This window comes from Epinephelus lanceolatus, chromosome 12 (assembly GCF_041903045.1).
Source record: "Epinephelus lanceolatus isolate andai-2023 chromosome 12, ASM4190304v1, whole genome shotgun sequence".
Classification (NCBI taxonomy): Eukaryota; Metazoa; Chordata; class Actinopteri; order Perciformes; family Serranidae; genus Epinephelus; species Epinephelus lanceolatus.
Genome location: NC_135745.1, coordinates 4,727,219 through 4,750,402, shown reverse-complemented (window position 1 = coordinate 4,750,402; position 23,184 = coordinate 4,727,219). Strand labels below are relative to the sequence as shown.

The window sequence follows — 23,184 nt, the reverse complement described above, 5'->3', positions numbered from 1 at the left end:
AATTAAAAAATCTAAGTCCTTAATTATGGGTATTAGCATTAACAGCCCACATCATGCCAGATTTTCATGCTCTGAGTCTCCTGTGTGAGTTTAGAAAGAGATGAGTATGTTTCCTGGTGAGCTAAAAGTCTGTACAGACCTTGAACTGGACCACTTGGGAATAAGTGTATTGGCTGTCAAGGCAACAGCGCACCAAGCTGTTTGCTTTTCACAGAAACACAGCTGAATTCATGAGCAGCACGATGCCAAGAATCTCCTTCCCACAAAGAAAGAACCAACTATTTGGCTCTTGTCAGTATGGGTGTAGCCATTACTCATATTTCTGTGAGTTAACACACAAGTCAGTCACAATCACAGGGACAATTTCCACGTTTTTTAACAGAGGTGTTGTGTGTTAAACCAAGGACATTCATGATCTGAATCAGTGCTTTTGTGAAAGGAGGAGTTCAAACTGAGCAGATCGTTGCAGAACCCCCCATCAGCAGGCAGGCATGTGGGAGGGATCAGCAGGCGGAACGAGGCAAAACCCTAAACAGTCCCCCCATTCCCACATTTACAGCTCCAACTCTCTGTCCTGCTGGCTAGAGACGACGGAAACAGAAAATTTTGGATTGTTTTAACATGGCATCTGTGAAAACTGTGCTTTATTTGGGAGTCTGTCTGTCTGCTTGGATCATCACTTCTGCAGGTAAAACCACATGATCAGATGGATAGATGGGTAGATACAGAGTAGTACAGTAGTTTTACAGTTTGTTTGTGGATCTCTGCAGTTCACTTTGGTTTCTGTGTTCCTGCTGTAACTTAAAGGAATACTTCACCCACAAAATGACCATTTGGAAATCAGTTTGTCATGCTCTGTTACCCTAAATCTGTGAAGAAAACTTTTTTCCTATTTTCTTTTTTCTTGCATGCCTGCATGGAAAACACTTTTATATTGATTTATAGTATGATTGGGGACCACTTCAGCAACTGCAAACTATATCAAAACATCCATTTACAAACTGTCACACAACTCGTGTAGTATAATCCAAGTCTCTTTTATCCAGCTGTATGGTTTTAGCAAAAATGTGTTTGTTTAGTACTGAGCAACTCTATAAATCACATTAAAATTCACAAGTTGTGTGAGAGTTTGTTAACGTCATTTGATGAAGTTTTGCTGTCCCCAATCTGCAGCCCCTTTTATATTGCTTGCTTGGGTTTCAAATAAAAGGTACAATTGGGGGGACAAAGTTGTCTTGCCTATAAGCCAGCAGTAGAAGTAGTAACAATGTTGAATTAATGTTTATGTAGAACGGACAGCCAGCAGGATGAGACCATGGACGGGATGGGTGTGATGATTTGGCGATGGGTTATGCAGTTAGCAGCTAACTTAGAGAAGAACAGCAGCCAAAAATGTCCGCAAAATTGAAAAACAATGAGGTCCAGGAGCTCCTTTCCCATCGAGCAGAGGACGAGATCTGCTGCCATGTAACAGGGACAGCAAATGATTGTTATTGCCATGTTAATGCCATTGTTATTGTTTATAAACACTACTGACTTGTGTGTTATATCACACCAGAGGCTGACGCTGTTATGTTACATGTCACGCCAGTCACACCTCTTTTGCTTCCGGTATGCTGGTATGCTGTCTAAAATCAGACACATGGGGACAGTATGATGCCATTACGGCGGTGAATTAAATGATCACACTGGACAGTTTTCATGGCGATCATTTCTTCAGTAGAATTTAGCTGCTGTGAAAACTGTAGAAAGTGTCTGTGGTTTATTCATTCATCTCCATTGAGTTGGGCACTGTGCGGAGGTCAGACTTTAGTCTCTGATGCCATGGCCACCACTGGTCACCTCTTGGCTCCGCCATTGCTAATAAAGCTCATCAAATGTACAGCTTTTCACTGTCCCAATATCATGTAGCATATTTCACAGCTGAGCTCCGCTGTGTCTGACAGAAAATGGACAGCAGATCTCTACATCTTGGAGGATGCAAATCATCTTCATGTTTGGTTTTATATGTAGCCTAAAGATTCTAACTATGAAAAATCCATTAAATGTTTTGGGTGCATACACTGTAGATATAAATGAGTGATAGGCCTTGTATCCATATTGGAAATACAAATGATGTTTAAATAATAGAGATGTTCATGTAGTAATGTTGTTATTCGTGCAAAGAATGGATCTTCATGATGGGACAAGAACTTTGCATAGTTGTAACATTCCCCACTTGTTCTGTAATCAGTAAATGTTCCATGGTGGCATTTAGACTACCTAATCATGACACAGCAGTTTTTTTCAGACATGTGGAAATGTTAAAGTAACCAATGAAACAAACTAAATGTTCCACAACATTCTGAAGACAAAGAGAACATAATGGAATGTTATAGCAATGCTGTGTATTTAGTATCTCAGACTGTATAAACCACATTTATAAAATTGTGTCTCTTATGTAACAGTCTCACTTTTGGCTCATACTCAGCTTTGCTCACTGGCAAAGTCTGACTTTGATTATGAGAAAAAAACAGGACTGGGAGGTGCATGTCAAAGTTTTTCTCCAGCTGATTTATCAAAGTTGATATGCAGTTTGGTGTGATACTACATATCATTAACAAAACGAAAACAGGAATGAAAAATATTCACAGATCATGGATGAGTGGAAATAAACCTTACATTTTATACATAGGTGGCAACCTTGTGCCCAAAGCCGAGAATGTACGCTGGGTGTCTCTGGACTTTAAAACCATCCTCACTTGGACAGCCAAACCATCTAACTACAAATACACTGTCATGTACTCGCGGTGAGTCCACACACACACACACACACACACACACACACACAAGTACAGAATTGCACAAGTGAATTAATCAAGGAGGAAGTCATATTTTGGCAGTGGAAAATTCTGAATTGCTCAAATTTTACCACAATATGATAATACTAATAGTCACCATATTACATACAGTAGATGTTGGTTGGCACCCCCCAGTTTGGAGAAGCAAGGTCGAGTACCAGCATGGAAGCTAAGCAATGTACTGCTGTGAGGGGGTCAGCAACAAAACGTACTTTAGCCACCTAAAAAAGTCCCTAAAACATTAATATCAGTATAAGTATACACTATATTGAGAGTTTTTTCATTCCTTTAACTTAAAGTCAGACAGTGATTTCCAACAGGAGAATTAAGCTGTTATATCGCTTTCTTCAAGGCCAGTTTCCATTGAGAAAAATAGTTATTTTATTTTGCTGAACACAGGAGCTGCTGGTCTACCATTGCCTCCTTTAGTTAATTTGTTTTAGGTTATTGTGTGACTTTGGCTTTTAAAAGGGTTAGTTCAGATTCACCAATAACACAAACTAACTTACTGATCGAAGCAGTGGTAGACCAGCAGCTCCTGTGGTCAGCGAGCTAAAATTACTGTTTTCTCAGTGGAGTCTGGCCTTGAAGAAAGCTATATAACAGCTTCATTCTCCTGTTGGAAATCAGGTGACCCCTACACAGTGGTACATTGCTTAGCTTCCCTTTTAGACTCCAGCCTGCTTCTATAAACTGGGGGCAAGCAAACTGACATCTACTGTATGTGAATAAGTTCCCCATATAGCCCTGCTTCCAAAAACTGAACCATCTCTTTAAGCCTTTTATTCAAAGTGTTTGACACATAAAAACAGAAAGACAGCAGAACGGACATTGAATTGTTTGCCATGGTCATTTGACTAATACCAACGAAAATGGCATTTGATGTTAGCTGTTATGGTGACAGCACACATCAGTGGGGCCATAAAGTGTGTCACATTCATTACTTTGAGAACTTTGTTTGGCCTGTTTTCCTTATTTAACAGAAAAATACAACTGTACACCAATCCAAGTTTCTCTCTTCCACAGAACTAAGACTAATGTTATAAAAGTAGCATTAGTTATTTGGAGAATAGCTCAGTGCGCAGCCAGTACATGGATGTGAGTGTGCATAAGGTGTGTGTGTGTGTGTGTGTGTGTGTGTGTGTGTGTGTGTGTGTGTGTTAGAGCAAGCAGTAGAGGGAGAGATTGGTGCTAGTGAAGATATCAGAAGTGATTGGAGAGTAGAGTTTACAGTTTGTGCCTGATAAATGCTGCAGCTCCTTAAGACCAGGAGCAGTTTCCTGTGTCTTATTTACCAAGTGCTGAGTGGAGCAAAGGGGGATAGTGGGGTTAGAGTACCAACTTCAGTAACTGCTAAAGTGTAGATAATCTTGGCTATATTTTAGACGTGTTTTTAGGTGATAGTGTGACTCTAAAGCCCTGATCAGGGTAAACCACAGAATTCAGTTTTTAGCCAGGAAAAATACCTTTCTGGACAGACAAATTCTTCATACCCTAGCTGGAGCTCTAGTTTGAAGTTATTTTGATTACGCTGCCATCTCCTGGTATACCAGATTATCAAAACACATTAAAAACAAACTACAAAAGGCAAAAAATAAATTGATAAGGGGCATGCTAAAAGTTTGTCCACGCATGCATCTCAGTCCTGTGCATTTTAAAAAGTATTTATGCTGTTAGGCTGTTATAATTATTTATATTAAGATGCTACTCACTTACAAAATTATTAAAAAAATTGTACTAAAGTACCTAATAAATTCTTTCTCACGTCTAAAAGACAACCATAGTTACTTTACAAGAGGCAGCTTACCAGTATTTAAATATGTTTGATTCAATAGCCTAATAGGCAAAAATACATTTCTCTATAGTGGAATTATTTGCTTACAAATCTGAAATTGTGTATTTCACAGAGCACATTTAACATTGCTCGAAAGAAATGGCGGGCGCCATGATGTTGCAGTGGTTAGCATTGTCACCTCACAGCAAGAGGGTTCCTGGTTCAAATCTGGGTTGGGCAGTTCAAACCTGCGGTGGGGAGCCCTTCTGTGTGGAGTTTGCAAGTTCTCCCAGTGTCAGAGTGGGTTTTCTCCACGTACCTTGGCTTCCTCCCGCAGTCCAAAGACTTGCAGGTTAATTGGTGACTCTAAATTGGCTGCAGGTGTGAATGTGAGTGTGAAAGGTTGACTGTCTTTATGTGTCAGCCCTGTGGTAGTCTGGTGACCTGTCTAGGGTGTCTCGCCCAATTTCAGCTGGGATAGACTCCAGCCCCCCACCACCTCTTGTTGATGGGATGTTTTAATCTTTTGATGTGTTGAGTGTTTGCTAGATGACCGCAGTGGAAATAGGCCTTTGGGCTTTATTGTGCATATATCCTTGGTGATTTCAATCAATCAGTTAAAGAAATAATTATGGAAAGGATTCCTACAGAGATAGACAGTTTTGTTTAAGAGTGAGGTCCTTTTCGTTGTCGTAAACAAGGGTGTAAATATAGACAGTGCAGGCAGTGCGGTTGCACTGGGGCCCATGGGGTGAAGGGGCCCGACTGACACCTGGAAATATGCCTGTGTTCAAAGAAGAACTCACGTTAAAACAAAAATGGTGCTATTTTCCATACATGCCCTAAATAAGGCAAACCCATCTCCATCATGGCTTTCTGGTTTTGTAAAACAGTGTCAATCTATAACAAATTATAAACTAATAATTTCCTATTTTCTTTTGTAGATTTGTCTTATGCAGATATGTAATGATGATTGCTATGTCATATGTATGTTAATGTGTCCAATATGAAGTATCTGCAAGTGGATGTAACGTAAAAGCGGCAGTAAGACACACTGTTACTAAAATATACATACACCTAAAACTCTGTGTGTGTGTGTGTGTGTGTGTGTGTGTGCGTGTGTGCTTCATAACTTGTAACTAGGGCGTAATAGGGCCCCTCATAATAGCCTGCACTGGGGCCCATTGTAACTATCTTACGCCACTGGTTGTAAACCAAAACAATCTCGAATTTGCTGTCTCCACCCCCACCAGACTCCATTTAAATACGCACTAATTTTATCATGATAAAACACACTTTATTCTTAACTCGCAAAAAACATCTTAGTTTGTCTCTCCACTGTTCCAACAAGCACCAACACTGGATTGGTTGAAACAAAACCTTAATTCTCCCAGTTAGATGTGAAAATATAATGGCTCTATATATGCTGAAATACTGTTTTTTTTAATGAAGTCTGGTGGCTACTTTTTAACAAAAATGTTTATCTCTGTAGGGATCTTTTTTAATGTAACACTTAAAATAACAATCTGAGCATGTCAGTGGTAAGAACAAACACTTCTAGTGATATATTTAGGGTGAATTTACCCTGAGTGGTTACATTGCAGCCTGTTTTGCTGCTGGCTGTAGCACTCTTGCTGAACACTGGATCAATCTGAAAAATCATTCTTACCATTAGTCACTTAGACACAAAAACATGGGTTAATAGGGTCCAGGCTGAAAGTTACCAGCATTTTCCTTCAGGTAAAGGGCCGCCACTATGTTGGTGTTGGCTTATTGCTTCAGGTATGCTGAGGAATGTAAATATGAGACAGAAAACTGAAAGCTTATCATACGCAAATACACTGCACAGCATTTTTCTGCTATGTCTAGACAAGTTGTTCCACTGTTTTAAACGAAGGCACCACCTCATCACTTCTTTTTTCATGGTCCCCTCAAATAAACAGTGAATTAAAATTCACTGGTCAACATGGTTAAATGTATTTATTTTATTCTGTTAAACAAGCTTATTTTTGAAGTTTGCAAGGAAAAAAACATGCACATGACATTGTGTGCTGATTGTGTTTTTCGTGTAGCTTTTTAGTTGCTGTGAATAGTTGTATCTAACAGTTTTTCTGCAAGGAAGAGTTGAGTGTGGATCAAATGTGCTGGACTACCTTTGTGTGACCACAGTGCCACTGAAATTAAATAGGAGGTATGTTTGTTTGGGCAGTTTTAATGTGAAAGTAAGAGTGTGGTCCTCTGGGAGCTAACACTAATGGTCCCAACATGAAGGACTCAGGCGAAAAACAAAAAATAAAGGATTGCAGGATTGCCTAAACCACTGAACATAACCACTCTAAGACAGACCCAGCACACAGTGGACAACCTAAAGTAGATCAGAGTGAGCTTTCACCCCAACAGTCCCAACAAATGATGATCTCCCTGTAATGCTGACATGTCAATCACATTTCATCATTCACATTTCGATACTTAGGAACACAAACATCTGTCAGTGTCTTAAATGATAGCATTAATAAAGGTGTTTTTAAGGTTCCCTCTTTTCAAATGGTAAGTACCTATCTAATAATTATATAAGTATATTTTCCTCATAATGATGCAACAATTTAATCATGTTATATTTAATATGCTGCTGTACTATAATGTGTTCCTTTGTCTCCAAAAAGAACCTGACATTTAATCTGTATTTTAAAAGATTAATATTTAGCTGAAAGAGCCAGTGTGTAGGATTTAGGGGATATATTTGCAGAAATGGACTATATTATAACAAGTATGCTTTCTTTAGTGTATAATCACCTGAAAATAAGACTCTCTGTGTTTTTGTTACCTTAGAATGAGCTGTTTATATCTACATAGGGAGTGGGTCTTTGTCCACAGAATCCGCCATGTTGAACCACCATGTTTCTACAGAATTGCAGAACAGACAAACCCAACGCTGGCTCTAGACAGGGACACTGAAGTTTTTGTGTAGGCCACCATAGTTAGAAGCCCCTCTGTGATGAGAGTGTTGGAGAAACATTGATTTTTTTTAATGTGGAACTGCTTTATCAGTGGTTTTACTGCTTTAAATCACCTGGTCCGTTTGTTTTGAAAAGGAAGAGACCTCTGCAGATAATTCAGGTCCTGCAAAAAGCCTCACGAACGTCTGGATCTTAACTTAATAGAGAAAAAGTTGAGTTCAGGTGCAAATCTTAATTTTTAATACTTCCTTAATCCACAAGGGGAAATTCAATCTTTTCACTCTGTTGTCATATACATATACACACATATAATATATATATAACACTGAAGGAATCCTAGCTTGGAGAAGTTTCAGCTGGTTGCAATCTGCAGTCCTCCTTTAAATAAAAATTCCAAATCATGTAAGGGACAGCAGGTGTCACAATGTCAGCCTGTGTATTTTTTTTGTATTCAAGTTATTCTCTTGTGTATCTTGTCATGTGACTTTTAGGGCTGGCGGTGACTGGATGGACAGTCAGCACTGCATCCGAGTGTCAGAGTCAGAATGTGATCTGACCTTTGACCTCGTACCTTACGACAGGTAGGAACATGACCTCTATCTACTTTCTTACTATATAATGACGAAAACTCTCTGTGGGTGTGTGTGTGTGTCTGTTCCACATTTTTCTCCTCACTGGCTTGGTCAATCCATGTGAAATTTGGCACAGTGGTTGAGGGTCATGGGAGGATGCGAATGAAGTAATATTACATCAATTGGCCAAAGGGGGGCGCTATAGCAACCGATTGAAATTGCAAACTTTGAATGGGCATATCTCATGCCCCGTATGTCGTAGAGACATGAAACTTTGCACAGAGATGCCTCTCCTCATGAGGAACAAATTTGCATCAAGAACCCATAACTTCCGGTTATATAGATTTTCCGCCATTTTGAATTTTTTGAAAAACACTTAAAATCGATCTCTTCCTAGGAAGTTTGACTGATCTGCATGAAACTCTGTGAACATAATCTAGGGACCAATATCTAAAGTTCCCTCTTGGCAAAAGTTGGTAAACTTACTAAAATGAATGAATATTATATAATAGAGCTAATTTCTTATCTAGGCCTAACCGCCATGTGGATTTTTACTAAACTTGGTAGATATGTGAACAGGATGCCTCAAGGTGACTGGAGAAATTTAACTCTAACTGGCAACTGGGTGGCGCTATAACAACAGAAAAATGCTTAAAAATGGCTAAAATGCGACCGATCGCTGTGGCTCCCCCTGTGGCTGAATGTTTTTTGTTTTTTTCTAATTTTTGGTATGACTAAGTCATGGTATGGTATGCTGTACATAATCATGGAAACTGTCAGTGTGTCAGTCAGTCATTCTGTCTGTCCCACGTTTTTCTACTCACTGACGTGGTCAATCTATGTGAAGCTGTTCGTGGGCAACTGTGCACTCTATGAGTATGGACTAGTCTCTATAATATTACTGTTGGGTTTAAATATCTGGTATGTTCAGTCACCTAACATACTTCACATTCATGTCTCATTTCTTTCTTTTTTTTAAAGATTTTTTTGGGGCATTTTCAGCCTTTAATGGATAGGGCAGACAGTGTGAAGGAGGGAGAGAGAGCGGGAGTGACATGCAGCAAAGGGCCACAGGCTGGAGTCGAACCTGGGCCGCTGCGGCAACAGCCCTGCACATGGGGCGCCCGCTCCACCACTAAGCCAACGACGCCCCTCATGTCTCATTTCTAATGCCACTCCTGTTCAATATATTCCTACGGAAACGTATATTTCTCTGTTATCAGCATAATTTATGTCCCATTCCCTTAACCATCTTAATCTTAGTTTTGCTTTATCATATATAGTAGCATACATTGTTATGAGGCTACCCAAGTGTGAGTTTGTGTATTCTTTAAATGTGATATCAGAACATAATGTTCCCAGATCAGGCTCACAGAAACAAAAAGTGAGTGGTTAGTCCTCCCTGCTTGAACACTTCTTTACTGTAATCATCTAGATCTAAAACTAAATCAACAAGTCCTCTGAATTAAATGACAAAATACTTTTTTGTCCTCAACCTCCAGAAGGACACAGGGAAGTGTTTTATTATGTTATTTTATGTAGCCCAATATCACAAATCACAACCTTGTCTCTTTACAATCTGTACAGCATATGACACCCTTTGTTCGTAGAGCCATCCATTCAGACAAGGAAAAACTCCCCAAACAAACCCTTTAAAGAGAAAAGATGGAGGAAACCTCAGACAGCAACAGAGGAGGGAATCAAACCTTCGGGACAGATAGACATGGAGCAGATGTGTGTACAGGATAGACCGGAGTTAACAGAGTCAAATGACACTAAGAACAAACAGGATGGCAAGTATTTGGAGAGATTTTAAACATAAAGGGGGGATATGGATCTTGGAGGACCTCCAAGTGTCTCCAAACAAAACTAAACCACACAACCTCCGCTCCACCATGGAGAGCTGGACAAGAGGACAGACTATACAAACACCACAAGGCAAAACTAAAAAACATAATTAACACAGACAAACACACGCACACGGGCTCGTGCGCGCACACACACACACACACAAACACACACATACAGTGATAGAGAGAGAGAGGGAGTCCCAGGATGCTGTTAGAAGACTGAGTGTCAGTGACGACAGCAAGGAGAAGCTAGGGACACTATGCAGAGAGATGATTACAACACAGGTGGATTATGAGACAACTGGCCCCTGGGCCCAGATACACAAAGGGCCCCACCACCTCTCCTACACAGTAGCAAGACACACAGACTTTGTGGTGGTTTTCCATGGCTTTGTAGTCCCTCTGTGTCTTTTTGTGATTTTGTGTCTCCTTTTGATCATTGTGTGTCTTCTTGTGGTTGTTTTGTGTCTCTTTTAGGCTATTTTGTGTCTTTTTGTTGTCTTGTGTATCTCTGTAGTCGTTTTGTGTCTCCTTGTGGTAGTTTTGTGGTTCATTTTCTTGTAGTCATTTGGGTCTTTTTGAGATAATTTTGTGTGTTTAGGTGTCACTTTGTTGTCATTTTGTCTCTCTTTGCAGTTGTTTTGTGTATCTTTGCCATCAGTCTTGTGTCTTTGTGGTTGTTTTATGTTGTTGTTTTTTATCTTGTGTCTCCTTGTAGTCATTTCGTGTCTGTGTGGTTGTTTTGTGTTTTTTTTTTTGTAGTCGTTTGTCTCTTTCAGGTAATTTTATGTCTTTTTTGGTGTCACTTTGTTGTCATTTTTTGTCTCTGTGGTTGTTTTATGTATATATTGACATTTTGTGTTTCTTTGTGGTTTTATTGTGTCCTCTTATAGTCATTTGGATCTTTTCAATGTAATTTTGTGTCTGGTGGTTGTTTTGTGTATCTTTGTAGTCATTTTGTGTCTCTGTGTGGTTGTATGTTTTTTTTGTAGTTTGGGTCTTTTTGAGGTAAGTTTGTGTCTCTGAAATAAGTATCTTTGTAGTCACTTTGTGTCTGTGTGATTGTTTTGTGTATCTTTTTAGTCATTTTGTGTTTTTATGTGGTTGTTTTGTGTTTCTTTGTAGCCTTTTTGTGTCTCTGTGTGGTTGTTTTGTGTCTTTTTGTAGCCATTTAGATCGTTTCTTGCTAATTTTGTGTCTTACTGGAGTATTTCTGTGTATTTTTGTTCATTTTTTGTCACTCTTATTTATGCATTCTCGTCCGACAGGAGCTACACTGCTGATATCAAAACAGAGCCTGAGACTTTGGACTATGACTATGACCTAGAGGACTTCCCTCACACTGATGCCCCACCCTTCAACCCCTACAGAGAGAGTAGGTATCACAAGCTCAAACACCAAAAAACCCACATATAACACACATTACAGTTTTCAGTAAGACGTGAGGAAACTTACAGGTGTCTTTAATTTCCAAAAAAGGCCCTGAGAGAAAAAAACAAGCTCTGTGCAACAAGTATGATTCTTTTGTGGCACAACTTCAACCAGCTCCTAGTCATTCCCTCTGCCTGCAGTTTTCCCTGCCAATTACCAATTCTCCTTACATGCATATCCAGCCACTCCCTCCTTCTTCTGCAGAAACCCCTTTTCAATCTGACTGCCCCACCACCAACACCTCATCAATGCACAAACTGCATTTTAGGTGAAAACAGACCTTGTAAAAGTCTGTCCAGGCTGAAGAATGTGAAGTTGTGACGCGTAGACAGGGAAAACAACTTTTTGGCTTGTGATGTCAGTGTGTGCTGCTATCTACTTTAACAGGCATCACAAATGAGGCCTCAGATGGTGCAATGGTGGACATGGCCCAGATGGGCTTGCTCTAACCTCACTAACAGGACTAGTTACTCTTCCACTTTATTGAGAAACAGATGTGTCAGAATGTGTTCCTGAGGTCACAGCTCAAGTTAGCCTTCTGGTGGAATTCTTTGGATTCTGATTTGTTATTGGTTATTTCTAATCATAATAAAAAGCTTTATTAATACAACAGTTAGTTCCGACCAAGCAACAACAGGCATTCCATGAGTGCTGATATACTGTACATTATTACATAATTAGCTGACATTAACGGTCATCAGAACAAACTTTACATCACAATGAAGAACATATTTCCTCAAATAACACAGTTAAATAATGAATGGTTATGACTGTTACTGCTATTTAGATGTAATAAATTGCACTTGTAGAACTGTTGTATAAAAGCAATAGCACACTTGATCATAGAGCATTTAAATGCGAATTGCACCAATTTCAAACACCACTGTGTCTCTCCAGGTGTTGTGAAGGACCACTGCACATGTTGTCTAAAGCTTTTGTATCGCCAGAGGGAGCTGTGTGAGGACTGATAAATGTCCTGGAGTGATTGGCTCAGCGTCAGTTAGAGCTAAAGCTGAGGCTTGAAGCTATAGTTAGAAAGAAGTAAGCTGACCAGACCTTTGTAGCCTGCTCCTCATCTGTGATACAGGCTAGAGACTCCAGATGGTATGAGCATAACACACCCCAATCTCGAACTGAACTGTTGGCGGTCGACTTGCATTGTGGATAATGTAGGCACGGGGTTTTGATAAGAAAGAAGAATGTGGGAATGGGATGAATAGTAAATAAGACACCTTGAACTAATATGAATAAGCCTTACAGGTGGTCTCATCCTCTCTGCTGACTTGTCCTCTGCTCAGGTAACATCAGTGCTGTGAACTTCACTGTACAAGCTGTGGATGAGAAAGTCATGGTCCACATCATAGATCCTCTGACCAGTATTCATCAGACTGACAAGCAGCTCAGCATCAGAGACATTCTCAAAAAGGACCTCAAGTATAAGATCAGCTACTACAAGGCTGGAAGTACAGGCAAGGTACAGTATACAGCTGCCAACAATAACACTACCATACAAAGAGTCTCACCAAAGTATCGAAAACTAACACATTTGTGAAATACCTACTAGAATGATCATACAGTAGGTTTAAGTGTTTATGTGTTGGATCTATATGATTCATCAATTATATTATTTCAAATATATACTATTATTTAAATTAAGATATTCATGTTAAAATTGTTTCATCCAATTTAACCATGCATAAACCAGGGGTGTCAAACATACGGCCTGCAGCCTATAACCAGCCAGCCAAAAGTTCCAATTAAGCCCACTCGATGACTTTTCACACCTAATATTGATGCACTTGTGAGGGCTGAGAGATGTCAGGCTTTAGGAGCAACTTTAACCAGTGTTAAATGCTACTTCAGAGGCTTTTCACCCCAACCATAATACAACTGTCTGAAAAAACAACTGACTTTGATCTTAGAACAATATTGGTAGAGTATTGTTACTAAGGCACTGCCAAAACTTTAGATTTGTAAATGGTTTGTAAGGGAGGAGATAACTGAACCTGCTTTCTCAATAACTTCCACTTAAGTTTGGTGTGGTGATGCCAGAATAACAACACAGGAGTGGAAATATATGGAAAAATATACATGTAATGACAGTGAGTTGTGGACTGAACGTGGAAAAACTGAGACATATTTTTGAAATTCCACCTATTTTTCCTGAGACATCTGCTCATCATCTGTTTTGTAAATAAATCAACATTTTCAAAATATAATTTTTTTCTCTAACAGAAATGGAAAAATTTGTAGGCGTTGTTATTTTTAGATGATCATGTAATGATTATACTGGTGTGGCCCACTGGAGATCAAATTGGGCTGTATGTGGCTAATGAACTGGAATGAGTTTGACACCCCTGGCATAAACTTTACAAAATGGACCAAAGTATATCTTTTGGTTAAACGTTTCACTTAGCATTGATAAGATGAAAAGCACATGAATACAGTGCTGTGGGTCAAGATATGCTGTTAACTGTAGGAAGTCCTTCAGAATGCAACACATTTACCAACATCTTCAACACACCATGATTTAATTATATGCTTTTCAATAACTCTCCTTGATTGGGGTGGTATTTAAGCTTGTTTCTGGTTTCTTAATAATCAATCAATTAGTCATGTGACTTACTGACCACCATAGCTACAAACACAAACAACATTACAGTTGTCTTTTCAAATAGTCTTTTTTTATTTTATTTTATTTTTTACAAAATACAATTCCCCCCTCAACAGATAGAAGACTACAAGAAAAATAACCAGTTCATGTCCATAAATACATATACACTGAACTAACTGTTATATACCAAATTCTACATTGTTTCAATTTTTCAAAATATAACAATTTCTTCCAGTTATTTTCAGTTATGTATTAGCCAAACTACACTGAACAAAAATATGTTTTTTTCCCATTTTTCATGAGCTGAACTCAAAGATCTAAAACATTTTCTATATACACAAAAGACTATTTCCCTCAAATATTGTTCACAAATCTGTCTAAATCTGTGTTAGTGAGCACTTCTCTTTTGCAGAGATAATCCATCCCACCTCACAGGTGTGCCATATCAAGATGCTGATTAGACAGCATGATTATTGCACAGGTGTACCTTAGGCTGGCCACAATAAAAGGCCACTCTGAAATGTTCAGTTTTATCACACAGCACAATGCCACGGATGTCGCAAGTTTTGAGGGAGCGTGCAATTGGCATGCTGACTGCAGGAATGTCCACCAGAGCTGTTGCCCGCGAATTGAATGTTCATTTCTCTACCATAAGCCGTCTCCAAAGGCGTTTCAGACAGTTTGGCAGTACATCCAACCGGCCTCACAACCGCAGACCACGTGTAACCACACCAGCCCAGGACCTCCACATCCAGCATGTTCACCTCCAAGATCGTCTGAGACCAGCCACCCGGACAGCTGCTGCAACAATCGGTTTGCATAACCAAAGAATTTCTGCACAAACTGTCAGAAACCGTCTCAGGGAAGCTCATCTGCATGCTCGTCGTCCTCATCGGGGTCTCGATCTGACTGCAGTTTGTCGTCGTAACCGACTTGAGTGGGCAAATGCTCACATTAGATGGCGTCTGGCACGTTGGAGAGGTGTTCTCTTCACGGATGAATCCTGGTTTTCACTGTTCAGGGCAGATGGAAGACAGCGTGTGTGGCGTCGTATGGGTGAGCAGTTTGCTGATATCAGCGTTGTGGATCGAGTGGCCCATGGTGGCGATGGGGTTATGGTATGGGCAGGCGTATGGACAACGAACACAGGTGCATTTTATTGATGGCATTTTGAATGCACAGCGATACCGTGACGAGATCCTGAGGCCCATTGTTGTGCCATTCATCCACGACCATCACCTCATGTTGCAGCATGATAATGCATGGTGGTGGTGGGGGTTATGGCCCCACCGCCACCATGGGCCACTCGACCCACAACGTTGACATCTGCAAACCGCTCACCCACACGACGCCACACACGCCTTTGGAGACGGCTTATGGTAGAGAAATGAACATTCAATTCATGGGCAACAGCTCTGGTGGGCATTCCTGTAGTCAGCATGCCAATTGCACGCTCCCTCAAAACTTGCAACGTCTGTGGCATTGTGCTGTGTGATAAAACTGCACATTTCAGAGTGGCCTTTTATTGTGGCCAGCCTAAGGCACACCTGTGCAATATTCATGGTGTCTAATCAGCATCTTGATATGCCACACCTGTGAGGTGGGATGGATTATCTCGGCAAAGGAGAAGTGCTCACTAACACAGATTTAGACAGATTTGTGAACAATATTTGAGGGAAATGGTCTTTTGTGTGTATAGAAAATGTTTTAGATCTTTGAGTTCAGCTCATGAAAAATGGGAGCAAAAACAAAAGTGTTGCATTTATATTTTTGTTCAGTATATATATCTTTGAACATTACAGTTACAGCTATAAATGACAACAGAAATAAACAAGCGGTGAATTTCATATATCTCTGCAATTTAAATCAGTTGCCAGTTGAATAGTTAGTTGCCAGCTGCCAGGCACACCTACTTCATAAAAAATGTAAAAGACTATAACCAAAGCTGAATAGACTAGACTGATACGACTCTAACGTCTGTAAATCTGTACAGTAAATATAACGCTGCAGCAGCCACTGAGTTTAGCTCAGCATAAAGACTGAAGGCAGGGGTTAACAGCTACCAGCAGCTCTGAAATTAACTGATTAGCACGTTATGTAAGTGGTTGTGGTTTTATTGAGGATTATGTGCTGAACTAGCAAGGACAAAATCTGGCACACAATCTTCCATAACCAAGTTGTTACACAGACAAGATGTAACATGTAGTGAGAGTCAGAAGTGCTGGTAATTTTTTAAATTTTGAAAGAGCTAGGCTAGTTGAGCTAAGCTAACCAGCTGCTGGCTGTTAATGGACAAATATGAGAGTGGTATGAATCTTGTTAGCCAACGCTCAGCAAGTATTTTCCAAAACAGCCTTAGCAAATAACTACAAACATCACATGCGGCCATTAATATTGATGTCTGCTTTAGAGAGAATAGGTATTCACCTTTAGGACTTTCTATGAGCTCCCCTTTGAGAGAGAGGCTGTGCCATCATCAATAGGAAGATAAAATTAAGATCATAAAATACAGTGTAGGTCCACTGAAAGTATGATTATGGCCTCAGAGGCTTATTTAATATTATGTCAAACACGTCAATTACAGAAATTATTTCAATGTCGTAGTGTGTAGGATTTATACTGGCAGAAATGGAAAATAATGTCATAAGTAGGCCTATGTTTCTTTAGTGTATATTCACCTGAACATAATAATTGTTGTGTTTCCATTAGTCGCGCTGCGCCTGTGTTCCATGTATTTTGGCCATAAGCGTTTTGTTTTCTTAACCTTAGAATGAGTTGTTTATATCTACAAAGGGAGTTGGTCCTTCTCTACAGGGATCACCATGTTGCACTGCCATGTTTCCACAGTAGCCCATAAGAGATTACTAAACATTGGCTGTAGAGAGGGTCATTCATGTTGCTGCATTGGCCACTGTAGTTAGCAGCCGCTCTGTGACTGAAAAACACAGATTTTGTTTTTGTCTGAAACGGCTTTATTCAGTGATCTTAACGCTTTTAATTACCAGTTGTTTTAGAGAGGAAGAGACCTCTATGGATAATTCAGCTCCTGCTAAAAACCTCCTGAAAATCTGGATCTTAAGTTATCAGAAAAAAAAAAAGCTGAGCATACATTAGCAGTTGCTAGGCTAATGGCCCGTCCCCAGTACAAATTTGCGAGTCCTGGGATAGCAAATGGCCCACATTGGTTAGATAAATTAGGTTTGGACAAAATAAGTGGGATTGGTTAGGGGTATAGTAAGAATGCCAGGGTAAGCCAATCAGAGGCAGAGTAAAGCAGAGTAAGGCGGGCCATTCCTTCGCTATCCTAGGACGTGCAAATTCACATCTCCGACATGCCAAACATAAATTAAAACTGCTCTATTCAGTTTGTTTAGGAGTTGGAGAGACCTCTGGATAATTCAGCTCCCAGTAAAACCCTCCTTAATGTCTGGATCAGAAATTAGGTGGCAACACATAGCAGGGGTGCAGTCTGTCCTCAACATGCCAAACAGTGTAGGAAAAACACTGATTTGTGAAGTGAAACTGCTTTATTCAGTATTTTTACTGGTTTTAGTCACCAGGTCCATTTGTTTTTGAGAGGAAGAGTCCTCTGTGGATAATTCAGCTCCCTGTAAAAACCTCCTGAACAAAAACTGCTGCAATCTGCAATCCTCAGCACTGGACACAACTAAATCTACCTAAATCTTAGACACTGGACCTCAATCAAGAAATGTTTAATGTCTAAATGTCTGAATGATAAGTTGGATATATGTTTAAATGTGTAATGTTTTCTTCTTACCTGATAGAGAGACATCATATCTGACTCCAATACAGCAGAGGTGTCGGGGCTGGACGCAGGACAGAGTTATTGCTTCATGGTGGCAGCTTTCATCCCCTCCAGAGCCAAAGGCACCCAGCAGGGAGCCTGGGGCATACAGCAGTGTACACCTGGAGAACCTAACATTGTGCAAGGTGCACACACTCTGTATACACTGCACTACACTACACTACACTACACTGGGTATGGACATAGAAAGATCTGTAGAGTAACTCAGCATCACATTAGGGCAGACAATAATCCCTGTGATGTCTTTGCACCTCAGAGTTCATGTGATGGCTGCTGCAGACATCCACATGGCCTAGGGTCAGACCCAGGGTTTCTGAAATGACAGCAGCATTGCACTTCCTAGAAAATGAAAATGAACATTTTTGGCAATTTTGGGTGGCATTGCCAGGTCATGAGTCCTGCCTGAGGCTTTTATGGATAAGAGGGTCCTTTGTTGGATGTGCTTAGAGACCTTTCCAGTTGACGTATTTAGTGGTCAGTTAAGCCTCTAAGAGCTTTCTAGTGAACCAGCATAATTTTGTTAGCATTCACTGTTTTACCCAAACACACTACATATCCCTAAAGCCTGACAAACAAGCATTCCTACCTCATGAAACATCTGTTTAGCTGATATTTTTGTGAAAAAAGACAACATCTAAAAAACAAAAACAAAAGGTAGACTGTGAAATTTTTCTTTAAAAAAGCTGGAAATAACAGAAATGTTCTCATGCTTCGCCTCAGTGGTGGAACATCCCTTAAATGTTTCCTGTGTTTGTGTGATTAAAGTGGCATGGAAAATTCATGACACAATGAAAAACAACTCCCTGAGTTATTTAGGACAAAAAATATTTTATAACTAATTGTCATTTAACATATGTTTTTAATGTAATTATGACACAATATCAGAGTCAGCTGTATGGGTCACATATCACGTGTACACTTTTTCATTGCTCTCAATGTACACAGAAGTAGACATACATCTTAAAAACAGGGACAACAAAGGAGGTAAACAAACATCTGACCATGAAGTACCATAAAACTTCAATTAATAGCACGGGCTATTGTTTACTTAAATCACTGAGCTCAACGGGCCCATATTTGGGACAGTGATCCAAATGGGACAGGCCTTTAATTCCTTTCACACAAAACTGTTGCTCAGCAAAGATGGGAAATAAAATCAAATTGTTTATTTAAACCAGTATGAATGTTACTTGTATAAAAATTATTGTTCGGATAACATATCTATAATGAATCATTCATTTGATCTAGCTCTAGAGTTATGACACTTGTTTTACAGCGCCTGAGGATTATGCCAACCGGCATACTGAAACAACACCACTTTATCCTGTTAAAACAATACTCTCAACTTGGATTAATATTTATGAAACACCTTTTTGATTCTTTTGATCTGAGGACCCTTATGGACTAAGGGAAGATGAATAACTTACAGGGTAATTGAGGAGTGGACACATGGACAATGATTGAATTATGGAGAATCTAACCTAGCTGACTATATGTAGCATCTTCATACTAACAAAAGTATAAACATTTATGCACAAACTGAACAGCTATCTAACGTTAGCTCAGGTGGGTAGCCAACAACCTGGTTTTATACATTCAAAGAACTACTATAAAAATGACCTGCTTGGCAACCAGAGCAGGCATCTCATTTAGACAGGCCTTTATTTGTCAAAATATGTAGCCACACCAGGCTAGTAAAAGGGACTGGGTGATGGGAGTAGGCTTTTAATTGAAGTTTTACAGGTCATTTTTCAACTATGGTCCACTTTCATCTTCATCTTCTAACCGCTTCATCCTCTTGAGGATCGCGGGGGGACTGGAGCCTATCCCAGCTGGCATCGGGCGAGAGGCAGGGTACACCCTGGACAGGTCGCCAGACTATTGCAGGGCTGACACATAGAGACAAACAACCATTCACGCTCGCATTCACACCTACGCACAATTTTAGAGTTATCAATTAACCTAGTCCCCAATCTGCATGTCTTTGGACTGTGGGAGGAAGCCGGAGTGCCCGGAGAGAACCCACGCTGACACGGGGAGAACATGCAAACTCCGCACAGAAGGGCTCCCACACCCAGGATCGAACTGGGAACCCTCTTGCTGTGAGGCGACAGTGCTAACCACCACACCACCGTGCCGCCCCTTATGGTCCGCTTTGCCTGGAAATTTTAGAAAAGTCTATTAAGAGAAATGTATTGATATCTTATATATACAATGTTTTCAGTAATATAACACTGATATTGTCATTTCTATTACCATATATTTATTTCCATCACAATAAATCAAGTGATGGAAATAAACCTGTGGGAAAACGTTTACACAATCTAATTAAATGCTAGATTGCTAGTGTCTGTCTCTCCATTCTGTACATTGCGATGGAAATGATGATAACCCCAAGGGCTTATGGAAGAAGACGCAATACTAATATATCTGACAACACATTCATTAAAATTTGCATTTATGTGTCATTTGTGTTTGAAGTTAATATTAGATCAGTATCGAATTCAAAATTGAGCAGGACTGAATGTCCAAAATCTGGCTCAGGGACAAAGGAAATATAGTAAAAACTACACAGGGCCACTTTTTACATAATAAAAAATGGCTTATTTGTCATTTAATTTCTGTATGTTCCTTTTGGTGTCAATTGAGTGTAAGATAATATGTATAAAAAGTATCTACGGTTTAAAAAGACAACAACAGCAAAATGGAATCTGTTTGCAGTCAGACAGTAGTGCAATAGTGCAGAGGATGTTGGAATAAATATAGAATGATTAATGTAACAGGTTGTTTTACATATTTATATTTCTTGCATTAGTTTTTATTCAGCCATTCTTAATCTTCCATGCTGGCAGAGCAGGTGATACAAACAACACAGAGAGCTGCTCTATAGAGCCACTAGAGGTTAAACATTGTTTTCTGTGTGTTTAAAGGGATGAATGATGAGATAGATCTGTCTGTCTAACAGCAATTCTCATTGTCCCTACAGACTTAAGCCTTGGAGCGTGGGTCGGTATAGTCTTCATCATGCTCACAGTCCTCATCATCATCATCACAGTGACAGTCCTCTGCTGCAAATGCTGCCGACAAAAGAACCCATCTCAGTCATCAGCACCTGTTTAGTGTGTGTGTGTGTGTGTGTGTGTGTAGGTGTCTTTCAAGCACAGAGAGCTGGTCTCTCTTCAGTTTTCTATCTCCTCTTTGTTTCTAGGAAAACATCCTTTTACATTGCTAGGTTGTGTGTTTACAGTATAATGTAGTTTGCATTTTTTATTTTTTGTTTTCATTTACATGAATGTGAACATATGCAACTTGTTCCAACAATGCAACTGTGTTAAGGTCAAACTATCTGCATTTTAAGCACCACCTGTGCATTTCTTGCATTCATCCTGTGTGTGTGATCATTTGTACATCAAGAATCATGTACGGCTTGGCTTTAGAATATCAAACGCTAACCACAGCAACAGTTCACATTAGAAGAGTTGTGTCAGAAGCTCGTTTAGAAGATCTAAACTATGATTTGTCTACCTGTTAGATTGTATGAGTGCAGACTAAATGTATAACATTCCCTGACAACTTTATTCCCAAGTCTTATCTATCCTCTTTTTTAACTCATTATTACAACCCAGTTGGGCTCACACTGTCTCCTTTAAACTTATTTTTCATGATTTATTCTTTGTATTAAGCTTTCCCTAAAAGTTTTGTCAGACACAAATCACTACTAACAGTACAGTAAACCATGCTCTATAGTGGCACCTAGTGGCTGTACCATGAAACTACAATAACATTAGCAAACTCATCTCTTAAAAACCATATTCATCTATTGTCTTATGTGTAATTCAGACTCTTCATTCTTTTGTTTTTAATGTTAGAAAAGAAACTTTTGTTGATCAAAAGGATGGAAAAGCAATAAAACAATAAAAATGGCAAAGCAACAAGAGATCCCTTTCCTCTCTCATTGGCTGTATTATTATTTTCTTTCATAAACTTTGAGCATTCCCCAAATGTAGAGATGTGTTCACTTCCCTCTACATATCGAGATGCTTCTAGACTTACTAGGCTTGATCTTCATGCTGGCCCACTTGAGGTTCTTATTTACCTTCTCTAGTAGTCTCTTTGTACATGGCATTGTTGTGGTCACCAGTGTCATGTCACCCATGTAAGCCCTAACTGGTGGAAGATGCAACCCATTCTGCCATCTTTCCCCACCTACTACCCATTTGGAAGCCCTGATGATTACTTCCATTGCCATAGTAAATGCTAATGGAGAAATTGTACACCCTGCCATAATACCTATTTCTTGCCGCTGCCAACCTGTTGTTAAACCTGCTGTTCTTAGACACAACCTAATATCCTGAAAGTATGCTTTCACTAAGTTAACAACTACCTGTGGCACTTTGAAATAGTCAAACGCATTCAAAATGAGGCTATGTGGTACTGAACCAAACACATTTGCAAGATCTAAAAAAAGAACGCCTTAAGGAAATTTCTTCAAATTAGGCACAAATGTCCACTTGGACTCAGCCATTAAGTAACTAGTTTTTGGTGGTCAAAGGTCAAGGTCACTGTGACCTTGGCTTTCTCATACTTGTGAACGCAATATTTGAAGATCACCTTAAGGGAATTTCTTCAAATTTGGCACAAAGGTTGACTTGGACTTCAGGATGAAATGATTAGATTTTGATGGTCAAGGGTTGAAGGTCAAGGTCGTTGTGACCTTGCATCTCTGTCATTCTCGTGAACTTGATATCTCAACAGTTTGAGGGAAGTTTGGCACAAACATCAACCTGGAATGAAGAATAAACTGACTGGAATTTTGTGGTCAAAGGTCAAGGTCACTGTGACCTTGGCTTTCTCATACTTGTGAACGCAATATTTGAAGATCACCTTAAGGGAATTTCTTCAAATTTGGCACAAAGGTTGACTTGGACTTCAGGATGAAATGATTAGATTTTGATGGTCAAGGGTTGAAGGTCAAGGTCGTTGTGACCTTGCATCTCTGTCATTCTCGTGAACTTGATATCTCAACAGTTTGAGGGAAGTTTGGCACAAACATCAACCTGGAATGAAGAATAAACTGACTGGAATTTTGTGGTCAAAGGTCAAGGTCAGTGTGACCTCACAAAATATGTTCTTGGCCATAACTCAAGAATTCATATGCCAATTATGACAAAACTTAACACAAATGCCTAATAGGATAAAATAATGAGGTGATGACATTTAATATCCAAAGGGTTAAAGGTCACCTTAAAGAATGATGGCACCATGACCTCCACTTGTATTGATCATATCTTTACCAACACACCTGAGTTATGTTCTAAAG

At 39.6% G+C, this 23,184-nt stretch overlaps 1 protein-coding gene across 1 annotated transcript; it reads left to right on the top strand.

Moving 5' to 3' along the window:
- Positions 1 to 472: 472 nt before the first annotated feature.
- On the top strand, positions 473 to 21,801 carry LOC117271496 (tissue factor-like). Its single transcript, XM_033649668.2, has 7 exons — positions 473 to 688; positions 2,675 to 2,789; positions 8,063 to 8,152; positions 11,262 to 11,368; positions 12,723 to 12,898; positions 17,824 to 17,989; positions 20,851 to 21,801. Exons 1-7 carry the CDS (start codon positions 622 to 624, stop codon positions 20,982 to 20,984), a joined length of 855 nt encoding a protein of 284 aa, XP_033505559.1. The 5' UTR covers positions 473 to 621; the 3' UTR covers positions 20,985 to 21,801.
- The last annotated feature ends 1,383 nt before the right edge of the window (positions 21,802 to 23,184 follow it).